At 45.7% G+C, this 23,580-nt stretch overlaps 1 protein-coding gene across 2 annotated transcripts in view; it reads left to right on the forward strand.

The window, feature by feature from the left end:
- The window catches only part of ccdc58 (coiled-coil domain containing 58), a 107,314-nt gene that overhangs the window by 31,312 nt on the left and 52,422 nt on the right, over positions 1-23,580 (forward strand). For both annotated transcript variants that reach the window (XM_037277508.1, XM_037277507.1), the window contains exon 2: positions 14,351-14,476. In XM_037277508.1, coding sequence (XP_037133403.1) covers positions 14,351-14,476 — 126 coding nt within the window. The remainder of the gene's footprint in view (positions 1-14,350; positions 14,477-23,580) is intronic.

Consider the following 23,580-nt stretch of genomic DNA (forward strand, 5'->3'; position numbering starts at 1 on the left):
GTTTACCGTAAATCAGCCCTACGATGCAGTGTTATGTGTGTGTTAAATACAGTGATGGCAGAAATAACTGAGACTGCGCCTTTTAGTACAGTGCGCCCTTTGGTCGTGAAATTACGGTAATTCATAATATATCATTTTACCAGTGTCTTTGATTAATTCCTCTGCTATATGCAGGCGAAGGGCTGGAAATCCCTTTTGGTCCACACTTAATTCCTTTGGAACTTTGGCAAGGAGGAACTCTGCAAACTAGGATTTAAGTTACTGACACAAGGTTTGGTTTGAATGTTTTAAGTGACCACATGAGGTTCTGTCTTGTTGCACCGGATGGCTTATGGTGGTGCATGCCCATCTTGACATGTTATGGCTCTTTGGCCGCATAAAACCCCTGAAAAATTACATTTGAAATAGTGTGGAGTTTGCATGTTCTGCCGGTGCCTGCGTAGGTTTCCTCTGGGTACTCTGGCTTTCTCCCACATTCCAAAGAAATGCATGGTAGGCCGATTGTGCACTCCAAAATGCCCGTAGATGGGATTGTGAGCGTGAATGGCTGTTTGTGTGTGCACTGCGAGTGGCTGGCAACCAGTTCAGATTGTCCCCCGCCTACTGCCCGAAAGACTGCTGGAATGGGCTCCAGCATGCCGCAGTGATCTGCTGAATTCTGGTTTGTCACGTAGAGCGCGCCACAGCGACGCCGGAGAGATGACCTCTTCATCTGTGGTCCCTTCTCAAGGTTTCTCATTTTCCCCTGGCAGGGGTTTTTGAGTTTTTCCTTGCCCTTTTGGGAGCTTAAGATCAGGGGATGCTTTGAGAATAATTGTCAATTTTTGTCTATGTGAAGCCCTTTGAGACTGCTTGTGATTTAGGGCTATACAAATAAACTTGACTTGACTTGACTTGACTTGACTTGACTTGACATGACCTACATTTTAAAATTATTTTCTAGTTTCCCTCACTTGCTTTTTACGTTTTTACTCAACTTTTGGGAGATTACTATTGTTTGTAAGGCGTGATGTTCGAGATGTTGAAAATTGGTCCTGCTCGTTATCACCACCTATTTAAAGAAACCACTGTAAATATGGATAAATGTAAATCACCCAAAGTGATACTGTAACCAATCTCGGTGTTATATTTGACCAGAATGCTCTCCTTTCAAAAACACATTAAGAACATAATTAGAACTGCATTTTTTCACCTCCGTAATATTGCTGAGACTCGTACGATTCTTTCAACTCATGATGCGGAAATTATTATACATGCGTTTATTACGTCGCGCCTTGATTACTGTAATGTAATGTTCTCTAGTCTTCCTAAATCCAGTATTAAAAGTCTACAGTTGGTACAAAATGCTGCGGCGAGACTGCTCACAAGGACGAGAAAGTTTGGTCATACTACCCCAATATTAGCCAACTTACATTAGCTTCCAGTCCATTTAAGATGCGACTTCATGGTTCTTTCATAAACATATAAAACACTGCATGACTTAGCACCTTCGTATCTCGCCGACCAAGCTGTACCTTACGTTCCGCCCCGTAACCTTCGGTCGCAAAACACTTATCTTTTCGTGACCCCAAGAGCCAAAAAGAAGTCACCATGGAAAAGAGCATTTTCTATTCGGGCTCCAGAGCTTTGAGATGCCCTACCAATAGATATCAGAACTGCTACCTCAGTAAAAACATTTAAGACACGATTAAAAACACATGTTGATGCTGTGGCCTTTAATTAAACTGTGTTGGCTGATTCGGCTGGAGTTTGCTATCTGTCCTACCCCCCACTCTCCCCTGCTGGTTAGGTGACACCCAAACTAAAAATAATAATATTTCTTGATGACCAATTGGGATGAGGGATTTGAGGCGGATTACCACTATTGCCATTATCATAGAGATTGCCATGACAATTGAAGGCACCTTTCTGCAGCTCTTCACTTTGAATATAGACATCTACTTTTTCTTGTTTGTTCTACATAATGTGTTCTATATGCCGTCTCTGCATCCATTGCAGCCTGGTCATCCTGGAAGGGGGATCCTCCCATCTGTGGTCTCTTCTCAAGGTTTCCCATCTTTCCCCAGTTGGGTTTTTTGAGTTTTTCCTTGCCTTCCTGGGAGTTAAGATCAGGGGATTTTGAGAATAATTGTCAAATTTTGCACAATTTCGAAACTTGTCTTTGATTTAGGGCTATAAAAATAAACATGACCGGACTTGACCCCCGTGAGGATGAAGTGGTTCGAAAAATGGATAGGTTTTATATGTGTCAGTCAGAGATAAGTACATTTACCTGGAGACTTCTTGACCCTTATTAAGGCATTTTTTCCTGCACCAAGGGATCAATCAGGACCGTCCGTCGCTCTTTTGGATATAGACCCTTGACAAGACATACGTACATATGTATTTTAAACTAGTGCTTCACACACTGCTCCAACCAAGACGTCGCGGGTCAAACTACAAGTATTTGACCAACTTTGTTAATTTGAACAATATAGTTAATTTAGGAATAAATTGAACTCACTCTTACCTTCCTAAGACCATTGGACTTCCCCTGCCAGATGGCTGTCATTTCGTATGAGTCAATCAAATGGCTTTTTATCCTATATTCGTTATCTTCACACTGCACACATTGGACTTTAGTTACAACTCTGAGCTGTGGATGACCAACTATTGTGGGAGGTGTACCAAGGATGACAATGAGGAGTACAGCTGTCTGGTGGGGACCTTTGCCATCTGGAGCCGCTCCAACCATCTGGAGCTTAACGTCTCCAAGACAAAGGAGCTGGTCATAGAATTTGGGAAACTTGGGCTAGGAGGGAGGCTGAGATAGAGGCTGTGGACTTCTACAAATATCTTGGGTTGTGGTGGATGGTAAACTGGACTGGTCAGCACACATGAGCCACCTGCACAGGAAGATGCAGCACAAGTTGTACTTCCTGAGGAGGCTGCTGTTGTTCAACATCTGGATATTTTCTACCAGTATGCGGTTTTCTAGTGTCTCATTCTACACTGTGGTGTGCTGGTGGAGCAGCACATCCAAGGAGGATGCTTCCAGACTGGACAGGCAAGGAGTGATAATCAAGGAGCTGGGCTCTCTGGTGGAAGAGACAAGATTCAAGAATGTTTATTCGCCATGTTTGAGCATGCCAAACAAGGAATTTGACTTCGGTACATCACAGCCTCTGTTCAACATTTAGGTGACTAACAACACTCAGGACATGTGCGAAAATTGACAAATATTCTCAAACATCTCCTGATCTTAAACTCCCAGGAGGGCAAGGAAAAACTCAAAACTCCAACTAGGGGAAATGAGAAACCTTGAGAAGAGACCACGGATAGGAGGATCCCTCTTCTAGGATGACCAGGCTGCAATGGATGCAGAGTGGACACATAGTACACACAATACAGACAATTCAAAAAGGGCGTGGAGAGCAGGATGTTTATTGCACATTGACTCAGAGACTCTTAAGAGATCAGAGTGACAGACAGCTTGGGGGAAGAAGCTTTCTCTGTGTCTGCTGGTTTTGGCGTTCAGGGCTCTACAGGACTGTCTCAGAAAATTAGAATATTGTGATAAAGTTCTTTATTTTCTGTAATGCAATTAAAAAAACAAAAAATTCATACATTCTGGATTCATTACAAGTCAACTGAAATATTGCAAGCCTTTTTTTATTTTAATATTGCTGATTATGGCTTACAGCTTAAGAAAACTCAAAAATCCTATCTCAAAATATTAGAATATTTCCTCAGACCAAGTAAAAAAAAAAGATTTATAACAGCAAGACAAAATCAAACATTTGAAAATGTCCATTAATGCAGTGGTCCCCAACCTCTTTTGCGCCACGGACCGGTTAACGTGTCAGAAATATTTTCGCGGACCAGCCTTTATATACTACTCAAAATAATTAAAGGAACACTTTGAAAACACATCAGATTTCAATGGTGAATTTTTCTGGGGGGGATATCTATACTGATATGGACAGTTTAATGTCTCAGGAACAAAAGGATGCCACATCTTTTGATGGAAATAAATGTTTTCAGCCTACAGAGGGCTCAGTATACAGACACCCCAAAAATCAAAGTGAAAAAATGATATGGCAGGCTCGTCCTTTTTGCCTAAATTCAATTTCTGCAACTCAAAATTGTTTTCAATATCTTGTGTGGCCCCCATGAGCTTGTATGCATGCTTGACAACGTCGCGGCATGCTCCTAATGAGACAACGGATGGTGTCTTGTGAGATGTCCTCCCAGATCTTAAGGGCATCAGTGGGCTCCTGTAAAGTCTGAGGAGCAACCTGGCGGCGTATGATGGACCGGAACATTACGTCCCGGAGGTGTTCTTTCGGGTTTAGATCAGGTGATCGTGAGGGCCATTCAATTGTGTCAATTCCTTCATCCTCCAGATACTGTCTGCACACTCTTGCCACAATAGGCCGGACATTGATGTGGATAAGGAGGAACCCAGGACCTACCGTCTACGGCCCTGTCCAGTACTCCTAGAGTAACTGCCTGTCTCCTGGAATATCCTCCATGCTCTGGAGATTGTCCTGGGAGACACATCAAATCTTCTTGCAACCGCACGCATGGATGTGCCATCCTGGAGGAGTTGGAAAAATCTGCGCAACTTCAGGAGGGTTAAGAAATCGCCTCATGCTCCCAGTCGTGATAATGACTCTAGCTAAAGCCAACACTTGTGGAAAAACTGTTAAAAAAGATCAAGAGGGAGGAACTTAAAATGGCCTCCACCTGCAAAATCAGTCCTGTTTTGGGGATCATCTCGTTGTTGCCCCTCTAGTGCACCTGTTGGGAATTCCACCAACACCAATGCAGCTGAAACTGATTAACAACCCCCTCTGCCACGTACCTGACCAAAACCTTATCAGAAAAGTCTAATTGAATTCATGCCATACCCTGATAAAAAACTTCCTTTAATTTTTTTGAGCAGTGTATAAATAAATGATACATTTATATAAATAAATAATACATTTATAATAAATATATAAATACGATGAAATAAAATGATACGACTGGCATAAAAAAAAAGTACAAACAACATAAAAATAAAACTCACTATTACGTTGAATTAGTGGGTGCGCTGAGCTTGTTTCTCAGAAACGAGCCGGTCCCATCTAGGCTTAATCGGAGACAATGACATCCAAAGTGGTTAAGGTTTGTCTTTTAATGCAAGATGCTTGGTCTCCATGTGCCGAAGCAGTTTTGCTTACGAGGCACTTTTATTGCCTCGTTAGCTAGCCTGTCGTTAGCTAGCCTGAGTGGGCTTGGCGCGTCAGTCACCGGTGGCGATGAATCCATATTTTAAGTAGGACTCCAGAAATGTTCTTTTAAATGCAGCTTTCCTTATCTTAGAAGTCGTAGCCTCTTCTTCCGTCTCCTCATTGGGCTTTTTTCCCTTTCCGAAGAAGCCTTCCAAACATCTCTGTTTCTTGCTAATTTTTGCTTGCTTCGCGGGCTCGACTGACGTGACATGTCACGTGACCGAGACAATTATATTTTTCAAAATATATTCTTACTCATTTTTGCTAGCTTTGCAGGCTCGACTGGGGAAACATGTCACGTGACCGGGACGAGCTTCTTGACCTGAATTAATTGATTGTCGATAAAAAAAATTCCTGTGCGGCTAGGCGGCCCGGTACCAAGTGACCGTCCGTGGCCCCGTGGTTGGGGACCCCTGCATTAATGCACTCAGTACTTGGTTGGGAATCCTTTTGCACGGATTACTGCATCATTGCGGCGTGGTATGGAGGCAATCAGCCTGTGGCATTGCTGAGGTGTTATGGATGCCCAGGATGCCTCAATAGTTGCCTTTAGCTCATTTGCATTGTTGGGTCTGGTGTCTTTCAGCTTCTTCTTCATAATACCCCACAAATTCTCTATGGGGTTCAGGTCAGGAGAATTGGCAGGCCAATCGAGGACAGTAATGCCATGATCAGTACACCATTTACTGGTGGTTTTGGCACTGTGGGCAGGTGCCAGATCATGCTGGAAAATGTAAATCATCATCTCCATAGAGCTCTTCAGCAGACGGAAGCATGTAGTGCTCTAAAATCTGCATTTACTCTGGACACAGTGGACCAACACCAGCAGCTGACATGGCTCCCCAAACCATCGCTGACTGTGGGAACTTCACACTGGATTTCAAGCAACTTCGATTTTGCTCCTCTCCAGCCTTTCTCCAGACTCTGGCACCTTGGCTTCCAAATGAAATACAAAACTTGCTTTCGTCTGTAAATAGGACTTTGGACTACTCTGCAACTGTCCAGTGCTTCTTTTCCATAACCCAAGTCAGACGCTTCTTCCGTTGTCTTGAGTTCAGAAGTGGCTTTACCATGGGAATACGGCTATTGTAGCCCATTTCCCGGACACGTCTGTGAACAATGGCTTTTGATACCTGGACTCCAGCTTCAGTCCACTGTCTTTGAAGCTCCAAATTCTGGAAGCGACTCTTCTTCACAATGCTGTTAAGGATGCGGTCATCTCTCTTGGTTGTGCAGGGTTTCCCGCTCCATTTCCCACTTCCAACAGACTTTTTGTGGATGTGCTTTGAAACTGCACTCTGTGAACAGCTTGCTCTTTGAGAAATTTCTTTTTGTGTCTTACCCTCCTGATGGAGGGTGTCAATGATGGTCCTCTGGACAGCAGCCATATCAGCAGTCTTCCCCATGCTAGTGATTTAGTTTACTGAACCAAGCTGAGTGTTTTTCAAGCCTCAGGAAACCCTTGCAGGTGTTTCGAGTTAATTAGACGATTCAAGTGATTAGTTGAATACCCTACTAGTATACTTTTTTGTGATATTCTAATATTTCGAGAGGATATTTGAATTTTCTAAAGCTGTATGCCATAATCAGCAATATTAAAATAATAAAAGGCTTGCAATATTTCAGTTGATGTATAACGAATCCAGAATGTATGACATTTTTGTTGTTTTAATTGCATTACAGAAAATAAAGAACTTTATCACAATATTCTCATTTTCTGAGACAGTCCTGTATAACGCCGTCCGCAGGGGAGTAGTTCGAACAGACTGCAACCTCGGTGAGAAGGGTCTGTAGAGATGTTACTTGCACGTTTACTGGTTCTTGACAGGTACAAGTCCTGAATAGATGGGAGGTTGATTCCAATTATCTTTTCTGCAGTCCTGATTGTCCGTTGCAGTCTGTGTTTGTCTTGTTTGGAGGCCGATCCAAACCAGACAGTGATGGAGGTGCAGATAATAGACTGGATGATGGCAGTATAGAAGGTCTTCAGCAGCTCCCGCAGCAGGTTGAACTTCCTGAGCTGTCTCAGAAAGTACAGCCTCTGCTGGGCCTTCTTCCGGACAGAGTCTATGTGGCTGGTCCATTTCAGGTCCCAAGAGATCGTGGTTCCCAGGAACGTGAAGGTGTCTGTGGAGAGAATAGTATTACTGCAGATAGTGAAGGGTGAAAGTGGTGAAGGGTCTCACCTGAAGTCCACTGTCAACTCCACGGTCTTGAGCGGGTTCCGCTCCATGTGGTTTTGCCTGCACCAGTGGACCAGCCGCTCCACCTCCTCCGTCATGGATAACTCCAATGAGAGTGGTGTCGTCTGCATAATTCAGGAGCCTCACAGGCGAGTCACCTAAGGAGTGATCGTTAGTGTAGGGAGAGAAGAGCCGTGGAGAGAAGACGCACCCCTGAGGGGCGCCAGTATTGGTGGTCCGGGTGTCGGATGTGATGGTCCCCAGCCTCACACGCTGTCTCCTGTTGGTCAGGAAGCTGGTGATCCACTGACAGGTGGAGGCAGGCATCGCGAGCTGGAGGATGTCAGGAGCGATGGTGTTGAACGCCGAGCTGAAGTCCACAAACAAGATCGTGGCGTACGTTCCTGGGGTGTCCAGGTGGTGCAGGATGTAGTGCAGTCACATGTTGACCGCATCGTCCACCGACCTGTTTGCCCGGTAGGCAAACTAGAGGGGGTCAAGCAATGGGCCCGTGACGTCCTTCAGGTGGTTCAACACTAACCTCTCAAAAGATTTCATGACCACAAATGTCAGGGCGACAGGTCTATAGTCAATCAAACCTGTGATGGCGGGCTTCTTGGCCACCGGTACGATGGTGGAGCTCTTGAAGCACGAGGGCACCACACACAGCTCCAGGGAACGGTTGAAGATCCATGCAAAGGTGGGTGCCAGTTGTTCAGCACAGACTTTCAAGCAGGAAGGGGACACGCCGTCTGGGCCCGGTGCCTTCCTGATCTTTTGTCTCCAGAACATCTGCCGCACTTCCTCCTTGCGGATCTGGAGTGCGGGCGCGGCCTCTGCAAGAGAGAGAGTAGGTGACAACGGTGATGGAGGTGTGGACAGAGCGGTTGTGGAGGGAGGTGAGTATGTTGTGCTGCAGGAGGTCCTGTTGTGTGGCAGGACCGATCAAACCTGCAGTAGAACCTGTTTAGCTGGTTTGCAAGGCTTGGGCTCTCTACAGGACGAGGGATTGGTTTCTTGAAGCCGGTGATGCTCTGCAGACCTTTCCACACTGTTGAGGGATCAGGATTGGCAGAGAGGTGTCTCTCCAGGCTCTTCCCGTAACACCACTTGGCTTTCCTGACCTCTCGGTTCAGTGTGTTTCTGGTCTGCTTGAACAGGTCCCAGTCGCCACTCCTGTAGCCCTCCTCCTTGACTTTGCGCAGCCTCCTGAGGTTCAGTGTAAATCAAAGTTTGTCGTTGTTGTACGTGCAGAAGGTCTTAGTCTGCACACACAGATCCTCACAAAAACTGATGTATGATGTGACAATGTCAGTGAGTTCATGCAGGTCTGAAATTCCAGCTTCAAAAACTCCCCAATCGGTGCAGTCAAAGCAGGCTTGGAGGTCCTGCTTTGACTCCACTGTCCGCTTCCTCACAGTCCTCACCACAGGCTTAGAAGTTTTTACTTTCTGCCTGTAGGCCGGGATCAGATGAACTAGACAGTGGTCCGAGAGTCCTAAAGCTGCACGAGCCACAGAGTGGTATGCATCCTTTATTACGGTGTAGCAGTGGTGCAGTGTCTGTGCCCCTCTGGTGGGACACGTTATGTGCTGTCTGTATTTGGGGAGTTCGTGTGCGAGGTTCGCCCTGTTAAGATCACCCAGAACAATGATTAGTGAATTTGGTAGAAGAAGAATCTGCGTGGCTTCACTCGCACGTGCGTTTGGTGGAATGTAAACAGCCGCCATGACGATCGAGGAGAACTCCCGTGGTGAATAGAACGGCCGGCAGTTTATGAAAAGTGTTTCTAGGAGAGGGCTGCAAGACTCTTTCAAAACCGTGACATCAGTTCACCAACGAACATTAATATAGAAACATAGACCACCTCCCCTTGATTTTCCGGTGAGCTCCGCGCTGCGGTCTGCACACATTAGCCGAAACCCAGCTAGCTCCACGGCGTGGTGGGGGGTGCGTCCGTCAAGCCACGTTTCAACAAAGCACAGCGCAGCGGATCTGCTGAAGTCCGCGTTGAAGTGAGAAGCAGCAGTTCGCCCATCTTTTTCGCCAGGGAGCGGACATTCGCCAGATGAATTGATGGTAGTGCAGAACGGAACCCTCTCTGCCTCAGCTTTACGAGGGCTCCGGCGCATTTGCCACGTCGTCTTCGGCGTGCTAGCTTGTATAGCACCGCCGCTCCGGCTAAAATCTCCGTCAAACATTATGGATCAGAGAGAACTGGAGAGAAAATACCAGGAGAAGGCTGTCAGATTCTTCTCTGGTAGCAGTAATCCGGGATAGACAGCTGAACAAACTGCGGGACATTATGGACAATACCAGCCACCCTCTCCACACAGTCATCATCGCTCAGATGGCTTGGGTTCCACGCATGAGTCTGACCCGGAAGTCACCTCATCCGGTTGAGGCCCAGGCAGGATGTGACGTTAATAGTGATACTATTTGGTGGAGGACTGCAGATGACTCATGAGCCTGACCCAGAGGTCACCTCTGCGCCTAGGTCGGCGATGCAGCTGCGGTCTATTATACCGTATTGGCCCGAATATAAGACGGTGTTTTTTGCATTGAAATAAGACTGAAAAAGTGAGGGTCGTCTTACATTCGGGGTCTAGACATTATTCCAATTCACAACGCTAGATGACGCCAGATATCAGACTACCGCCCCGTGGCACTTACGCCCATCATCATGAAGTGCTTTGAGCGGCTTGTCATGGAGCACATCCGATCCGTTCTCCCCCCCACCATTGACCCCTTCCAGTTTGCGTACCGAGCCAAACGGTCCTCTGAGGATGCCATCTGCTCTGCCCTCCACTCGGCCCTCACCCACCTGGAGAGAAGGGACTCGTATGTGAGATTGCTATTTGTGGACTTCAGTTCTGCCTTCAACACCATTGTGCCATAACGTCTCATCAGCAAACCTGACAAGCTGGGCCTCAGTTCCTGCCTCTGCAACTGGCTACTGGACTTCCTCTGTCAGAGGCCAAAGGTGGTACGTGTTGGCGACAAAATCTCCGCCAGCATCACGCTGAGCACAGGGGCCCCCCAAGGCTGCGTGCTCAGTCCGCTGCTCTTCACCCTCCTGACGCATGACTGCACTGCAACCTACAGCGACAACCGCATAGTGAAGTTTGCTGACGACACGACTCTGGTGGGTCTCATCACCAAGGGAGACGAGACTCAATACAGGCTGGAGGTTGACCTTCTGACCACGTGGTGCAGGGACAACAACCTCCTGCTGAACGTCGACAAGACCAAGGAGATTGTTGTTGACTTCCGGAAGGGTCACTCCCAACACCTGCCGCTGACCATCGACGGTGCTGTGGTGGAGAGAGTGAGCAGCGCCAGGTTCCTGGGGGTGCACATCAGTGAGGATCTCTCCTGGTCCACCAACACCGCAGCACTGGCGAAGAAGGCCCAGCGCCGCCTGTACTTCCTGCGGAAACTCAGGCGAGCGGGCGCTCCTCCGGCCGTCATGACTACATTTTACCGCGGCACCATTGAGAGCGTCCTCTCCAGCCTTATTGCTGTTTGGGGTGGCAGCTGCACTGACTACAACTTGAAGGCCCTGCAGCGCATAGTGAACACGGCTGGTAAGACTATTGGTGCTTCTTTCCCCTCCTTGAAGGACATTTACACCTCCCATCTCACCCGCAAGGCGACCACGATTGTGAGTGATGTGAGTCACCCCGCTCACTCTTTGTTTGATCTTCTGCCCTCTGGGAAGAGGTACAGGAGCCTGCGCTCCCGCACCACCAGATTCACCAACAGCTTCACCAACAGCTTCATACTCCAGGCTGTTAGGATCCTGAACTCGCTCCCCCTTTCTGCGTAGCGTCCTGTACTTTGCGCTATGCTTACTGTCTGCTGTATGCACACTGGCTCAGTTTTGCTCCTCTTATTTATTGGGTTATTTGTTTATTATTTATTCATCGCTCATATTATTTATTTATTATTTATTATTTATTGTTTGTGCCTTGTTGTTTTTATTTTGTGTCGTCTACTTGTATGTCTATCGTGTACTGTGTCTCGTCACCGTGGGATAGATGAAACGGAATTTCGGTTTCTTTGTGTGTCTTGACATATGAAGGGATTGACAATAAAGCTGACTTTGACTTTGACATCTTTAAAGCGAAGACTGAACTTAACTCCCCAGGCAAAGCGAACCCCTGTCACGAAGAAGAAATAGAGAGATCTCAGCTACTCTCAAGTTCAAACCAGTTTGCATTATTTTATTGGAATGTTTTTCCTTATTCAGATTTGTTACAAGACTACAGTTACAGTTAGACTTCACTTTGATGGTTAATGCAGTTATTGCAATTTTGTTGTTTTATCACAGTAGATTGGTTTATTTACATTTCAAAAACCAGAAGCCATTTATTTACGAATGTGATTGCACTTTAGTTTACATATTTAAATGTTCAGATATTAAGATGTGATAGACAGTTTTTGCATGATTTGAATGAGGCAAAATTACATGCTTTTTCCCTCTCATATATATTTTTATAATCATTTGTTTCAGATGTACTGTAATTATTTTCTGTATAAAAATTACATTTGGTGTTCAAAAAGTCTTTTTTCAATCTTGAGTCTTGAAAAAGAGGGGGTCGTCTTATAATCAGGGTCGTCTTATATTCGGGCCAATACGGTAAATCAAATACAGGATACTGCATGGAAATCAAAACTGTGATGACGCATGCACACCTGACCTCATCCGGTTCAGGCTGGACAGGATGCACCTGCAGTCCATTTTAGAAGCTTATGAGTCATATGAGGGCAACATATGACCTAATGGAAGAATACTGTCATATGACGTACATACAGCCTATAAAAGGTTCGTTCCAAACGAGAGGAGCGCTCTTTCTCGTCAGGCTGCCCAGAGCAAAGAACACCTTCAGACGAAGATAGATTTTCTTTTTGAGATTAGACCAAAATCCGCTAAAATGAATTTCTAGAGTCTTCGAATTGTCAAATTTTAAGCTTGCAGTTAGGCTAGGAGATGGGGACCTCAATGCAGCAGGAAGAAACAATTTTTACGGCCTGGTCCTCTCCCTCCTTTAGGCCAGCCTATCTTCTCAAACAGAATTCAGATTTTTGGAACAAAAGTGAATTGATCACTCGCCTTATTCCACCAAATAGCATTTTATACCTTTTGTCTATTTTTCCTCTTTTTGCTATTTTTTGAGTTTTACAATTGAGAGAACTTCGAGACTGATTAATTTTTGCTCTATTGCGTGGAATTATTGTTGTTTGTTCGAACAATTGAGACTTACAATTCTTTTTCTCACTTATTCATTAAATTTCTACTTTATAATCATTTTATTTTGAATAATGATTATTTGGATCTTTTCTGCTCTAAATCTATTTTGTTTCTCTTTCATAGTCATACTTTGAAACCGTTCAGTTCTTTTTAAAGTGAAGACAGCTTTAATCCTTAACACCGGGAATTGTCAGATCTGGTTCGAAATAGTTATCTTAAGCTCAGCTAGTACGAGTCTGCGCTACTGTAAATTAACGAATCACCGCGGTTTTAACAAAGACAGCTAAATTTATCCGAGATTTAACAAAAGCCCCAAATCAAAGGAGACTAGCCGCGAGTAGAAAGGGTGCGGTCATTCTGACGCCATGTCTCAAAAGTTACTCTACATGCGTGTTCCTTGACTTTAGAGCGGGGGTGTCAAACTCATTTTTTTTGCGGGCCGCACTGTAGTCATAGCTTCTTTCGGAGGGCCATTATGACTGTCAACCCAAATAAATGTATGAGCACCTCATATTATATACAGTAAAAGCTACAAAACAACTGACAAATAACTTGTTTTCAAATCAGAAAAGTAAAAACTGGTCAAATATTAAAAAAAAAGACATTATTAAAAGTGAAGACAATTTGCAATTCTATTAATGACACACGAATTTGATGCACAATTTGTCTTCGCGGGCCACATATAATGAATGACGTGGCGGGCCGTATCTGGCCCCTGGGCCTTGAGTTTGACACCTGTGCTTTAGAGGGATTGGCGTCCTGAAAAGATTAAATTGATACCTTCAGAATTAATTTCTTAGAGGTGGTCAGCACTTGGACGAATATTTTCCGAACTCCGGCTTATTTAAATCTCGTCTCCCCATGAGAGCCGCGTTAGAGCAGCGGGGACAAAGGAGAGTTTTAACCTTTTAAACGGAGAGCCGGTTGCTCACGTTAGATAAGTGCAGGATTTGACATATTATTATAATTTTGCAACGTCATTATTGAAAAAAGGTCAGTCAATCTGTCAGCAATGTCTCTCTCGTCACGACATGTTCAACGAGGACTCTGATTCATTTATTATTTATTCATTGGACACCCGTTCAACATGGACTCTGATTTACTTATTTTATATTTATTCCTAGGAAATTTAATGTCTCTCGCATTTATTTGTTACACATACGGGGCTTGCAGATAGAGTGAGAGAGAGAAATGTCTGTATCAGACAAACAGGTGCGGGGCATAATCTGCCCCGGATTTTGTCTACTGCCTGGGCCGTGTGGATTATGTTGACATCTCAAGCCAAACAAGGAAACAGATGCGGTCCTGGGCGAGCCTCCTGGCTGAGCCGTTGGCAGGCTGACACTTTTGTCTTTGTAAATGTCCATTTTAAGAATCTAGGATTCTTTTTTTTTTTAAGTTCTCGCTCGTGTTCTGCAGTAGACCCGTGATGCCTTCAATGACTGCTCACACAGTCGGAAAACATACTAAACCCACATGACAGGGCACTTGAGCTGCAGAGAGGCTGCTCATTTCTTGCTCTTAAATCAGCCACGTAGAGGCTCATTTTTTTTTATCAATTTTGATCCAATAATCATTGGTCAAATAACTACAGTGCTTCATCCAGATATGTTGCTATCAGTTGTTTCGTTCAGCTCTTTTGTGAACTTTTTCAGGAGGTCCTGAGGCTAATGCGCAACATTGACGATCGCATCGTCCACGCCCTAAACACCACCGTGCCCACTGTCTCCTTCTCGGCCAAAATTGACGCTACACAAACTTGCAAGCAACTGTATGATTCGGTGAGTGCCCTTGTGGTGTGAAGATGTATTAAACTTTTTGTCATTACAAACTAACAATTCCTCCTAATAGGAATGGGTGAACACTAACACCAAGTATTGGGCCAATACCAGCCTTATTTTCTGTATTCCATACTCGTGACAGAAAGCACTGCTAGTCAATGCCAATGGCTGACAGGGTGTTTTTGTGAATTGTATCCATATCAATCCTTCCATATGCCTATTAAGATGCAATTTCTGTATATGTTCATTTACAAGGTTTATATTCACGCTTAGATTGTGTTCATCCCATCCATTTCACAACTGGCTGTGAACCGCTCCAGAAAGAGTTGATGACAAAAGACAGCCTTGGCAGAGTCCAACTCTCAGCAGAAACAAATCCAACTTACTGCCGGCAATGCTGACCAAGCTCTAACATGTTCAAAACCTCGTACTGCTCAAACCAGGCCTGGCTCCAAAGGTGGACCCGCGTCCGGGGAAAACGTAGTTCAATATTATCACTCACCATGAGGGATTCCGTGAGCTGTGCTTTGTCTGGTCCTTCACCCAGGACTTGTTTGCTATGGGGGGCATAAAGCCCCAGAGAACTTGGCTCCTAGAATCACTGGGGCATTCAAACCCCTCCATCACGAAACGGTAATGGAGTGGTCAATACAATAAAATACAACTTTATTTATATAGCACATTTTACAGTGGTACGGTGGGGCACTGATGAGCACGTCCGCCTCACAGTCCAGAAGTGCAGGATTGGATTCAGACTCCAGCCTTCCTGTGTCGAGTTTGCATGTTCTGCCTATGCCTGTGTGCATTTCCACCGGATAAAATAAGATAAGATAAGATAATCCTTTATTATTCCCTCAATGGGGAAACTCCTATGTTAGCAGCAGTACACTTAACATATACACACACACACGCATGCGGGGAAGGGGGTAAAAGATTTAAAAAAGTAGAAGGTATATATAATTAAAAAATATGGACAGTATATACAAAATACACAATACACAATATACAGTGGAGATAAAAAAAAATATTAGATAAAAAAATAGTGCAAGGGAAGAAAAAAAATCAGTGCAAAAAAAGCAGGTAAAAGAGTGTGAGGTAGACAGATATTGCACATAGTGTGATTGCACATATGGTTATTGCACGTTATTGCATGTTATTTTGTCCGTTAGCTACAGTGATCGGCCTGGTTGTACAGTCTGATGGCAGCAGGGAGGAAGGACCTGCGATGCCTCTCGGTGGTGCATCGTGGGTGACGAAGCCGGTCACTGATGGAGCTCTCCAGGGCTCTGACAGTCTCATGAAGGGGGTGGAAGACATTGTCCATGATGGAGGACAGCTTAGCCACCATTCTCCTCTCCCCCACCACCTCCACCCGGTCCAGACTGCAGCCCAGGACAGAGCCGGCTTTCTTCACCACCTTGTCCAGCCTCTTCCTCTCCGCTGCAGTGATGCCGCTGCTCCAGCAGACCACCCCATAAAAAAATGGCGGACGCCACCACAGGGTCGTAGAAGGTCCTCAGGAAGCCGTCCCTCACTCCGAAGGACCTCAGTCTGCGCAGCAGGTGGAGTCTGCTTTGGCCCTTCTTGTATAGGGCCTGAGTGTTAACAGTCCAGTCCAGTTTATTGTTCAGGTGAACACCCAGGAACTTGTAAGAGTCCACAATCTCTATGTCCGTTCCCTGGATGTTCACCGGCGAGGGGAGGACTTTGCGCCGGCGGAAGTCCACCACCAGCTCCTTTGTTTTCCCAGAGTTAATCTGGAGGCGGTTCCGCCGGCACCAGTCCACGAATTTGTGATTCAGTTCTCGGTACTCCGTCTCGTCTCCGTTGTTAATGAGACCGACGATGGCGGAGTCGTCCGAGAACTTCTGGAGGTGGCAGGTTGATGTGTGGTGGGTGAAGTCAGCTGTGTAGATGGTGAAGAGGAGGGGGGCCAGGACGGTCCCCTGTGGAGCTCCTGTGCTGCAGACCACCGTGTCAGACACACGGCCTCCTGTCCTCACAAACTGCGGTCTGTTTGTGAGGAAGTCCAGGACCCATGATGTCAGCTGCTGGCAGGCTCCAGCATGGTGCAGTTTGTTCCCCAGCAGTTCTGGCTGGATGGTGTCGAAGGCACTGGAGAAATCATAAAACATGATCCTCACAGTGCTTCCAGCCCGCTCCAGGTGAGCCAGGGACCTCTGCATGAGGAAGATGACGGCGTCCTCAACCCCGATGCTCGGCCGGTAGGCGAACTGCAGGGGGTCGGCGGAGGAGCTCACCAGGGGGTGCAGGTGGTGGAGGACCAGCCTCTCCAGTGTCTTCGCCAGGTGGGATGTCAGGGCCACCGGCCGGTAGTGGTTGAAGTCACTGGGGCGAGATGACTTGGGCACTGGTACCACGCAGGACGTCTTCCACAGCTGTGGTACCCTGTGCAGCCTCAGGCTCATGTTGAATATGTGCTCCACGATCCTGCACAGTAGCCCGGAGCAGGATCTGAGCAGCCTGGAGGTGATGCCATCTGGACCCGTCGCCTTCTTCACCTTGAGCCTGGCCAGTCCTCTCTCCACCTGGGCTGTGGAGAGCACCATGCTGGGTGGTGGGTGGGGTGGGTTGCAGGCGGGATGGTTGGTGGGTTCGGTGGAGTTGAGAATGGGCTGGGGGGTCTTGGAGGGGGTGTAGCAGGGGGCGGGGTTGAGGTGAGAGTCCTCGGAGCAGAAGAGGCTCCAGTCGGGGGAAGTTGCAGCAGGGCTGGGTGGGTGGGGGGAGGAGTGGATGGTTGTTCAAACCGGTTGAAGAACCGGTTCAGGTCATTCACCCACTCCTGATCCCTGTCCAGCGCAGGTCTGGAGTTGCTACGTCCTGAGATGGTGTTCAGGCTCCTCCAGACCCCGCTGACGTCGTCCCGCTGCAGTTGGTCTTCCATCCTCCTCCTGTAGTTGCTCTTCCCCTCCCTGATCTTCTTCCTCAAGTCCCTTTGCACCGTTTTCAGCAGGTCCCTGTCTCCCGATTTAAAGACCCTCCTTTTGTCCCTGAGCAGGTCTTTGATCTCAAGGGTGATCCAAGGTTTGCTGTTTGCAAAAACTCTGACTGTTTTGGTGGGTATGGTGGAGTCTACACAAAAGTTAATGTAGTCCGTGACACAGCTGGTGAGACCGTCGATGTCGTCCCCGTAGTCCTCACAGAACACGTCCCACACCGTGGTCTCAAAACAGTCCTGAAGAGTCTCCAGAGATTCTTCAGACCAGATCTGTCTGGTGTGGGTGACTGCTGGTTGCCTGTGCACCCGAGGCTGATACAGGGGGAGAAGGTGGATCAGATCGTGATCAGATCTTCCAATGGGGGGGAGGGGGGATGATGTATGTGCCTCCTTAAGGTTGGCATAAAAAAGGTCCAGTGTTTTATTTCCTCTGGTACTGCAGGTGACATATTGGCTGAAAGTTGGAAGCGTGGATGAAGGAGAGGCATGATTGAAGTCCCCGGTAATAAGGAGGAGGGCATGTGGATGCTGTGTTTGCAGCCTGCTTACACTGCTGTGCAGGACATCGCGGGCTGCGTCGGCATTAGCATTTGGGGGGGCATACGCAGTTATCGCGATAACGTGCGAGAGTTCCCGCGGCAGGTAGTGTGGTCTCAAGCTAACGGCTAGCAGCTCAATGTCCGCGCTGCAGAGTTGCTCCTTGATAGTGATGTGCCCAGGGTTACACCATCTATCGTTCACAAACACAGCAAGCCCCCCTCCTTTCCTCTTACCGCTCTCTCGTGTCCTGTCTGCCCTTATCAGGTTGAATCCGTCCAGAGCGACGGCAGAGTCCGGTGTTTGCTCCGTTAGCCAGGTTTCCGTGAATAGCAGCATGCTACATTCCCTGTATTCCCGTTGGTGCCGTGCCAGCGCCGTTAGCTCATCCATTTTATTGCAAATGGATCTCACATTCCCGGTGATGATGGTGGGGAGTGTGGGCTTGAAGCGGCGTTTCTTTTTCCGGCACATAACACCCGAGCGTTGTCCTCTTTTCCTCCTCTTCAGCTCGGGGGAAACATTGGGCTTGTAGCCTGTTAGCTTCCCTTGGCTACAGAGGGCTAACAGCTGACCACGGGTGTAAACAATGGAGCGTTTACTGCCTGCTTCGGTGGTTGCTGGTGTGATGAACCAGGTGAAAAATAGGAAAAATAAGACGGCCAGCCTCACTGTTTTTGCAAACATGTTTCTGCCCGGTAAAAAGAAAAACACAGGACTGAAAAAAAAGAAAAAAGAGTAAAAAAGAACATATAAAACGAGACAATATACAGACGAGTCGACGGAGCTGCTGCAAACGTGTCGCCACTACCGCGGCGCCAACAGATAGTCCAGTTTTCCACCATATTCCAAGAAGATGTAGCGTGGACCAATTGAACATTACAAATTTTCTGTAGGCAGGATATCGGTGAGGTTGTATATGAAATGAAAGTAACGAAAAATAAGGCCAATAAAAAGTAGTAAATACCATTTGATGACGAATTAAATTTCTGAGCCACTATCCACTTTTTCCCGATTTGTATTAAGTGCTGGCTGAGAGAGAGACAGAGAGAGAGAGAGAGAGAGAGAGGGGGGGGGGGACGGACAGACAGAGACAGACAGAGACAGACAGAGACAGACAGAGACAGACAGACAGAGACAGACAGACAGAGACAGACGGACAGAGACAGACAGAGACAGACAGAGAGAGAGAGAGAGAGAGAGAGAGAGAGAGAGAGAGAGAGAGAGAAAAGGCGTGATGGATTAGAAAGTGCACCTTCATTGAGTTTTGTATTTTAGAAATTATTTCATATATAGGGCGCACCGGATTAAAAGGCACATAGAAAAGAAGCTACTGCATCAAACTGGGATTGACTAGGGTTAGGGTTGTGGTATGCATCCACTAGATGGTGGTGCAGGGCCGGTTCTAGGAATGCACATAAGAGGGGGCAGTCTGAAATGTGAAGGGGGCATGTTTTTTTTTTTGTTTTTTTTTTTTACACATTTTTAACACTGTTAGTGTTTTCTTCACGGCAGTTGTTAGCTGTGTGTCCAGATCTCAACCTGGAGAAGTGGATTACACTCTGTCAGGCCTCTACACTCAGACCTGTCCAGTTTGGGTGTCCCACCTGAAGATTAAAGCTTCTGCTGGTATAGCTCTTAGGGTCACTGATGCACGCAAACCCCCTGACCACAATAAGGTGGCAATCTCTCAGGGGGGGGAACATATAATATGAATGTTATATTCAGTATTATTTGAGTTGTTGTTAATCATTAGATATATCGCGCGCGGGTCATTACGACGAGTTTGGTGGAGTTTTTACTGCTTCTTCCAACTCCTACCGCGCTGACTGTAACTTGACACTCTCTGGCTGCGTCTTGCCTCATTTGCATACTCACAGTGATTGGATGTTTACGGAGGGGCACGGAGTCCTGACAGCAGGCTGTGTGAGGGAGGACACACACTGCACTTCTAAAAGTTTGATTCGAGGGGGCAGGACATCTGTTTGAGGGGGCGTTGCCCCCTCTTGCCCCTGCGTAGAACCGGCCCCGTGGTGGTGTGCTAAAGCCAGTCAATGACGTAGAGTCCAACTCCCATTCCATATTAAAGTGATACGGTTTGGCTTCTAACTTGGTCCAACTACCCCACTCATTTATGAAGTAGTAATTCATTTACTTTTTGGAAAGGTAACTATCGTATTTCCTGGACTATAAGTCGCACTTAAAAACTTAAAATTCACTCAAAAAAACACAGTGCGCCTTATAATGCAGAGCGTCTTATATATGGATCAATTGTTTGTTAATCCATACTGGTTGTGCACAGCGCTCTGCCAAAATGTTTCAGTACATTTCAGTACGACTAATAAATTACCAGGTCACATCGCTTTCAGCATTACAGCAACCGTGGTCAAGGGCGTCACTGAAGTAAGCTACTACTGGTCGATCGCATGACATTTAAAAAATAAAAAATCTTTAGGCTTGAATCCATCCCATCGCTTGATTGACATACAGGAAAGCCTGTCGGGAGGCAATAACAGTGAACTGCACATGCACAATAGACAGTAACCACACCCTCTCACCACAACACGTTGCGCATACACAAACCCGGCGCCAAAGCTAACAAGCTAATCAATGCATTATGCATCAACGCACGCATGTTTATTTTAATGATTTAGTCTATTGTTGATAATCTGTTATAGTAGCTATAATATTTTCAAATGTATTAAATTAAAAACAAATCTCTAACTGATGTTGTACATAAGGAAAATGTTATGCCATAGTTGCAGGCTATGGTTTTCTGAATCCTTAATAAGATAGAATGATTGTGAAAGAGTGTAACGTGCCAGTGTCTCTCCTGTGCGGGTCCCAAGCCCGGGTAAATGCAGAGGGTTGCGTCAGGAAGGGCATCCGGCGTAAAAACTGTGCCAAACACTTCTCATGCAAATCATCTAGACAAAAACAGGTGTTTCGCTGTGGCGACCCCTTCGGGGAAAAGCCGAAAGGAGCCACCATTTTGAAAGAGTGTAGAGTGTGCTCTTTCTACACACGACAATGAAAAAATATTTTGTCCCTTCATTGCACTTAACCACTCAGAAGGTTGTGTGAGAAAATGACTTCATAAATGACTGTAACTTCATTAATAACCCCTCACAAGGGATGGGAATTGAGAGCCGGTTCTTATTGAGAACCAGTTCCCACGTTACCAATTCCTTGGAATTGTTTGCTATTTTGCTAACAATTCCCTTAGCGATCCCAGTCAGCGCGAATTACATCACTATGTGCGTTGCGCACGCTACGCAACATGCATAGCAACGTAAACAATGATGGCACCTGTGAGGCAGAAGCGCTCCAGAGATTGGTTACATTTTGCTAAGAAGGACGAGAATAAAGTGGTGTGCAATACTTGTATCGTTGAAATTTCAACAAAGGGAAGGTTATTGCATTCGACCTGGTAGGAGGGAGTTACAAATCTCACAATACCCTATGGAAAGTTTGTATGGCTAATTCGCATGGAGGCCCAGCTGCATTGCCAAATAAGGAGTTATATTGTCTTATCACAGTGAGACCATCTGGGTGTGGAGTTTCGGTTCTGTGGTCGCATCCTCCTCCTGTTTTGGGCACTTCCCACTACCTGCAGTCACTCTGTTGTTTTCCCAGACATTCACACAATCCCAGTGACCTTTATTAGTAAATTAGATTGAAAATGATTACCGTAAACAACACTACAATTAACTTGTGTCTTCTAAATGGTAACTGTGTGTTAAGCAAAAATGTAAATCCCTTACATGTAAATTCCTACAAAGTGAAAAAGGGAGGAATGTGCATATGAATTTTGACCTCTAAAAATCAACATTTTGAGCATGAGGTGACAACAGAACATGACAATCCAAGCTAAGTATCAATGCGCATTACAATGCTTGTCTCTGTGCTTACTGTGAAGTGGGTGGACAGAGATTGGGGTAAAAAAAAACAGAGTGAGTGCCAAATGCAGATGGGCTAGTTTCCCGTAAATATGATTCCAGAAAGCCTTTAAATCACAACATATTATTTTAGTGTCATGTCTTACTACTGATATAATTTTTGCATATAGACCTATTATATAAGTGCCGATGTTCAGCCCAGTGAACTGTCCCTTAAAATGACATTCAGCCTTTTGTGTATTGAGCATTTTAAACTGTCAATGTTAAAAGTTAAAGTTAAAGTCCCAATGATCGTCACACACACATCTGGGTGTGGTGAAATTTGTCCTCTGCATTTAACCCATCCCCATGTGATTTTGATCCATCCCCTGGGGGAGAGGGGAGCAGTGAGCAGCAGTGGTGCCGCGCTCGGGAATCATTTTGTGATCTAACCCCCCAATTCCAACCCTTAATGCTGAGTGCCAAGCAGGGAGTGTTGTTAGAGTGGTGCTCACTCTAACTGAGTTTGCAAGAACCACACGGGAGACAGTATGCCTTTTGAACACTTGCAAGTGGAGAGCTCGTTCGTCACTGTGCATACAGCGATGATCGAACGAAGTCTGACTCAGGCCTCTTGCAAGAGCATTTTTATTGAGAGCAACAGGGTGTGGGTGAGAGTGGGGGTGAGAGTGGACAGGATGTGGTTGAAGCCCCTGGCCTCTGGTCAAAGCATAGCAGGGGTGTTTTGCAACGTTGTGTAAACAGAACAACTTTGATTGCTTCCTCTGCAGCTGGTCAATCAGTTCAAAAGATATTAGTATTTTGCTCTACTACTTTTGTTAAGACAGGACACGTTTAGTTAATTATTACAGGTTACATTCCAACATTAGCATAGGATCAAACTAATCTATCAACCCTAACATATCCTTCCTGTTTATCATATGATTATGTCACCCCGATTAACAAACTTAAGCAAGAAAATATAATGAAGATAGAATAATAAAAATAAAAACACAGAAACATCATTGTATTTATCACTTGTGAGGCATTTTCGACGGTCAAATCATCAAGTTTCTCTGGAAAACGTTCAGCCAATCAGCATTATCGCAATCTTCTGTCCGCAGCGCATTAAAATCATCACATTCAACATGCCTGAGATGCTGTATTCGCACTTCAGCGACAGTAGAAGACACAGATCTTGATACAGCTGACTTCAAACACGAGATAACACAGGTCTTAAATGAGCACACATTTGTCAACCCTAACATATCCCTCCTGTTTATCATATGATTATGCCACCCCAATCAATCTAACATAAGCAAGAAAATATAATGAAGATAGAAATTAAAAAATAAAATAAACAGAAACAGTACATCATCGTATCCATCACTTGCGAGGCATTTTCGACGGTCAAATCATCAAGTTTCTGTAAAACATGTTCAGCTAATCAGCATTATCGCAATTTTCGCAGCGCATTAAAATCATCACATTCGACATTCCTGAGATGTTGTATTTGCACTTCAGCTACGGTAGAAGACAGATCTTGATACAGCTGACTTCAAACATGAGATAACACAGGTCTTAAATGAGCACAACAATACCAGCACAACAAGTATAGGAGTCACAAGTTTCAGCAGCAGTTGCCACCAAGCGCCAGAGAATAGCCATGAAAAGAAATCCCATTGATGTGGGATTTTATCCTCTGACCTGCTGTAAATTTTTCAGTGAGT

This window comes from Syngnathus acus, chromosome 19, assembly GCF_901709675.1.
Source record: "Syngnathus acus chromosome 19, fSynAcu1.2, whole genome shotgun sequence".
In the NCBI taxonomy this organism is placed as follows: Eukaryota; Metazoa; Chordata; class Actinopteri; order Syngnathiformes; family Syngnathidae; genus Syngnathus; species Syngnathus acus.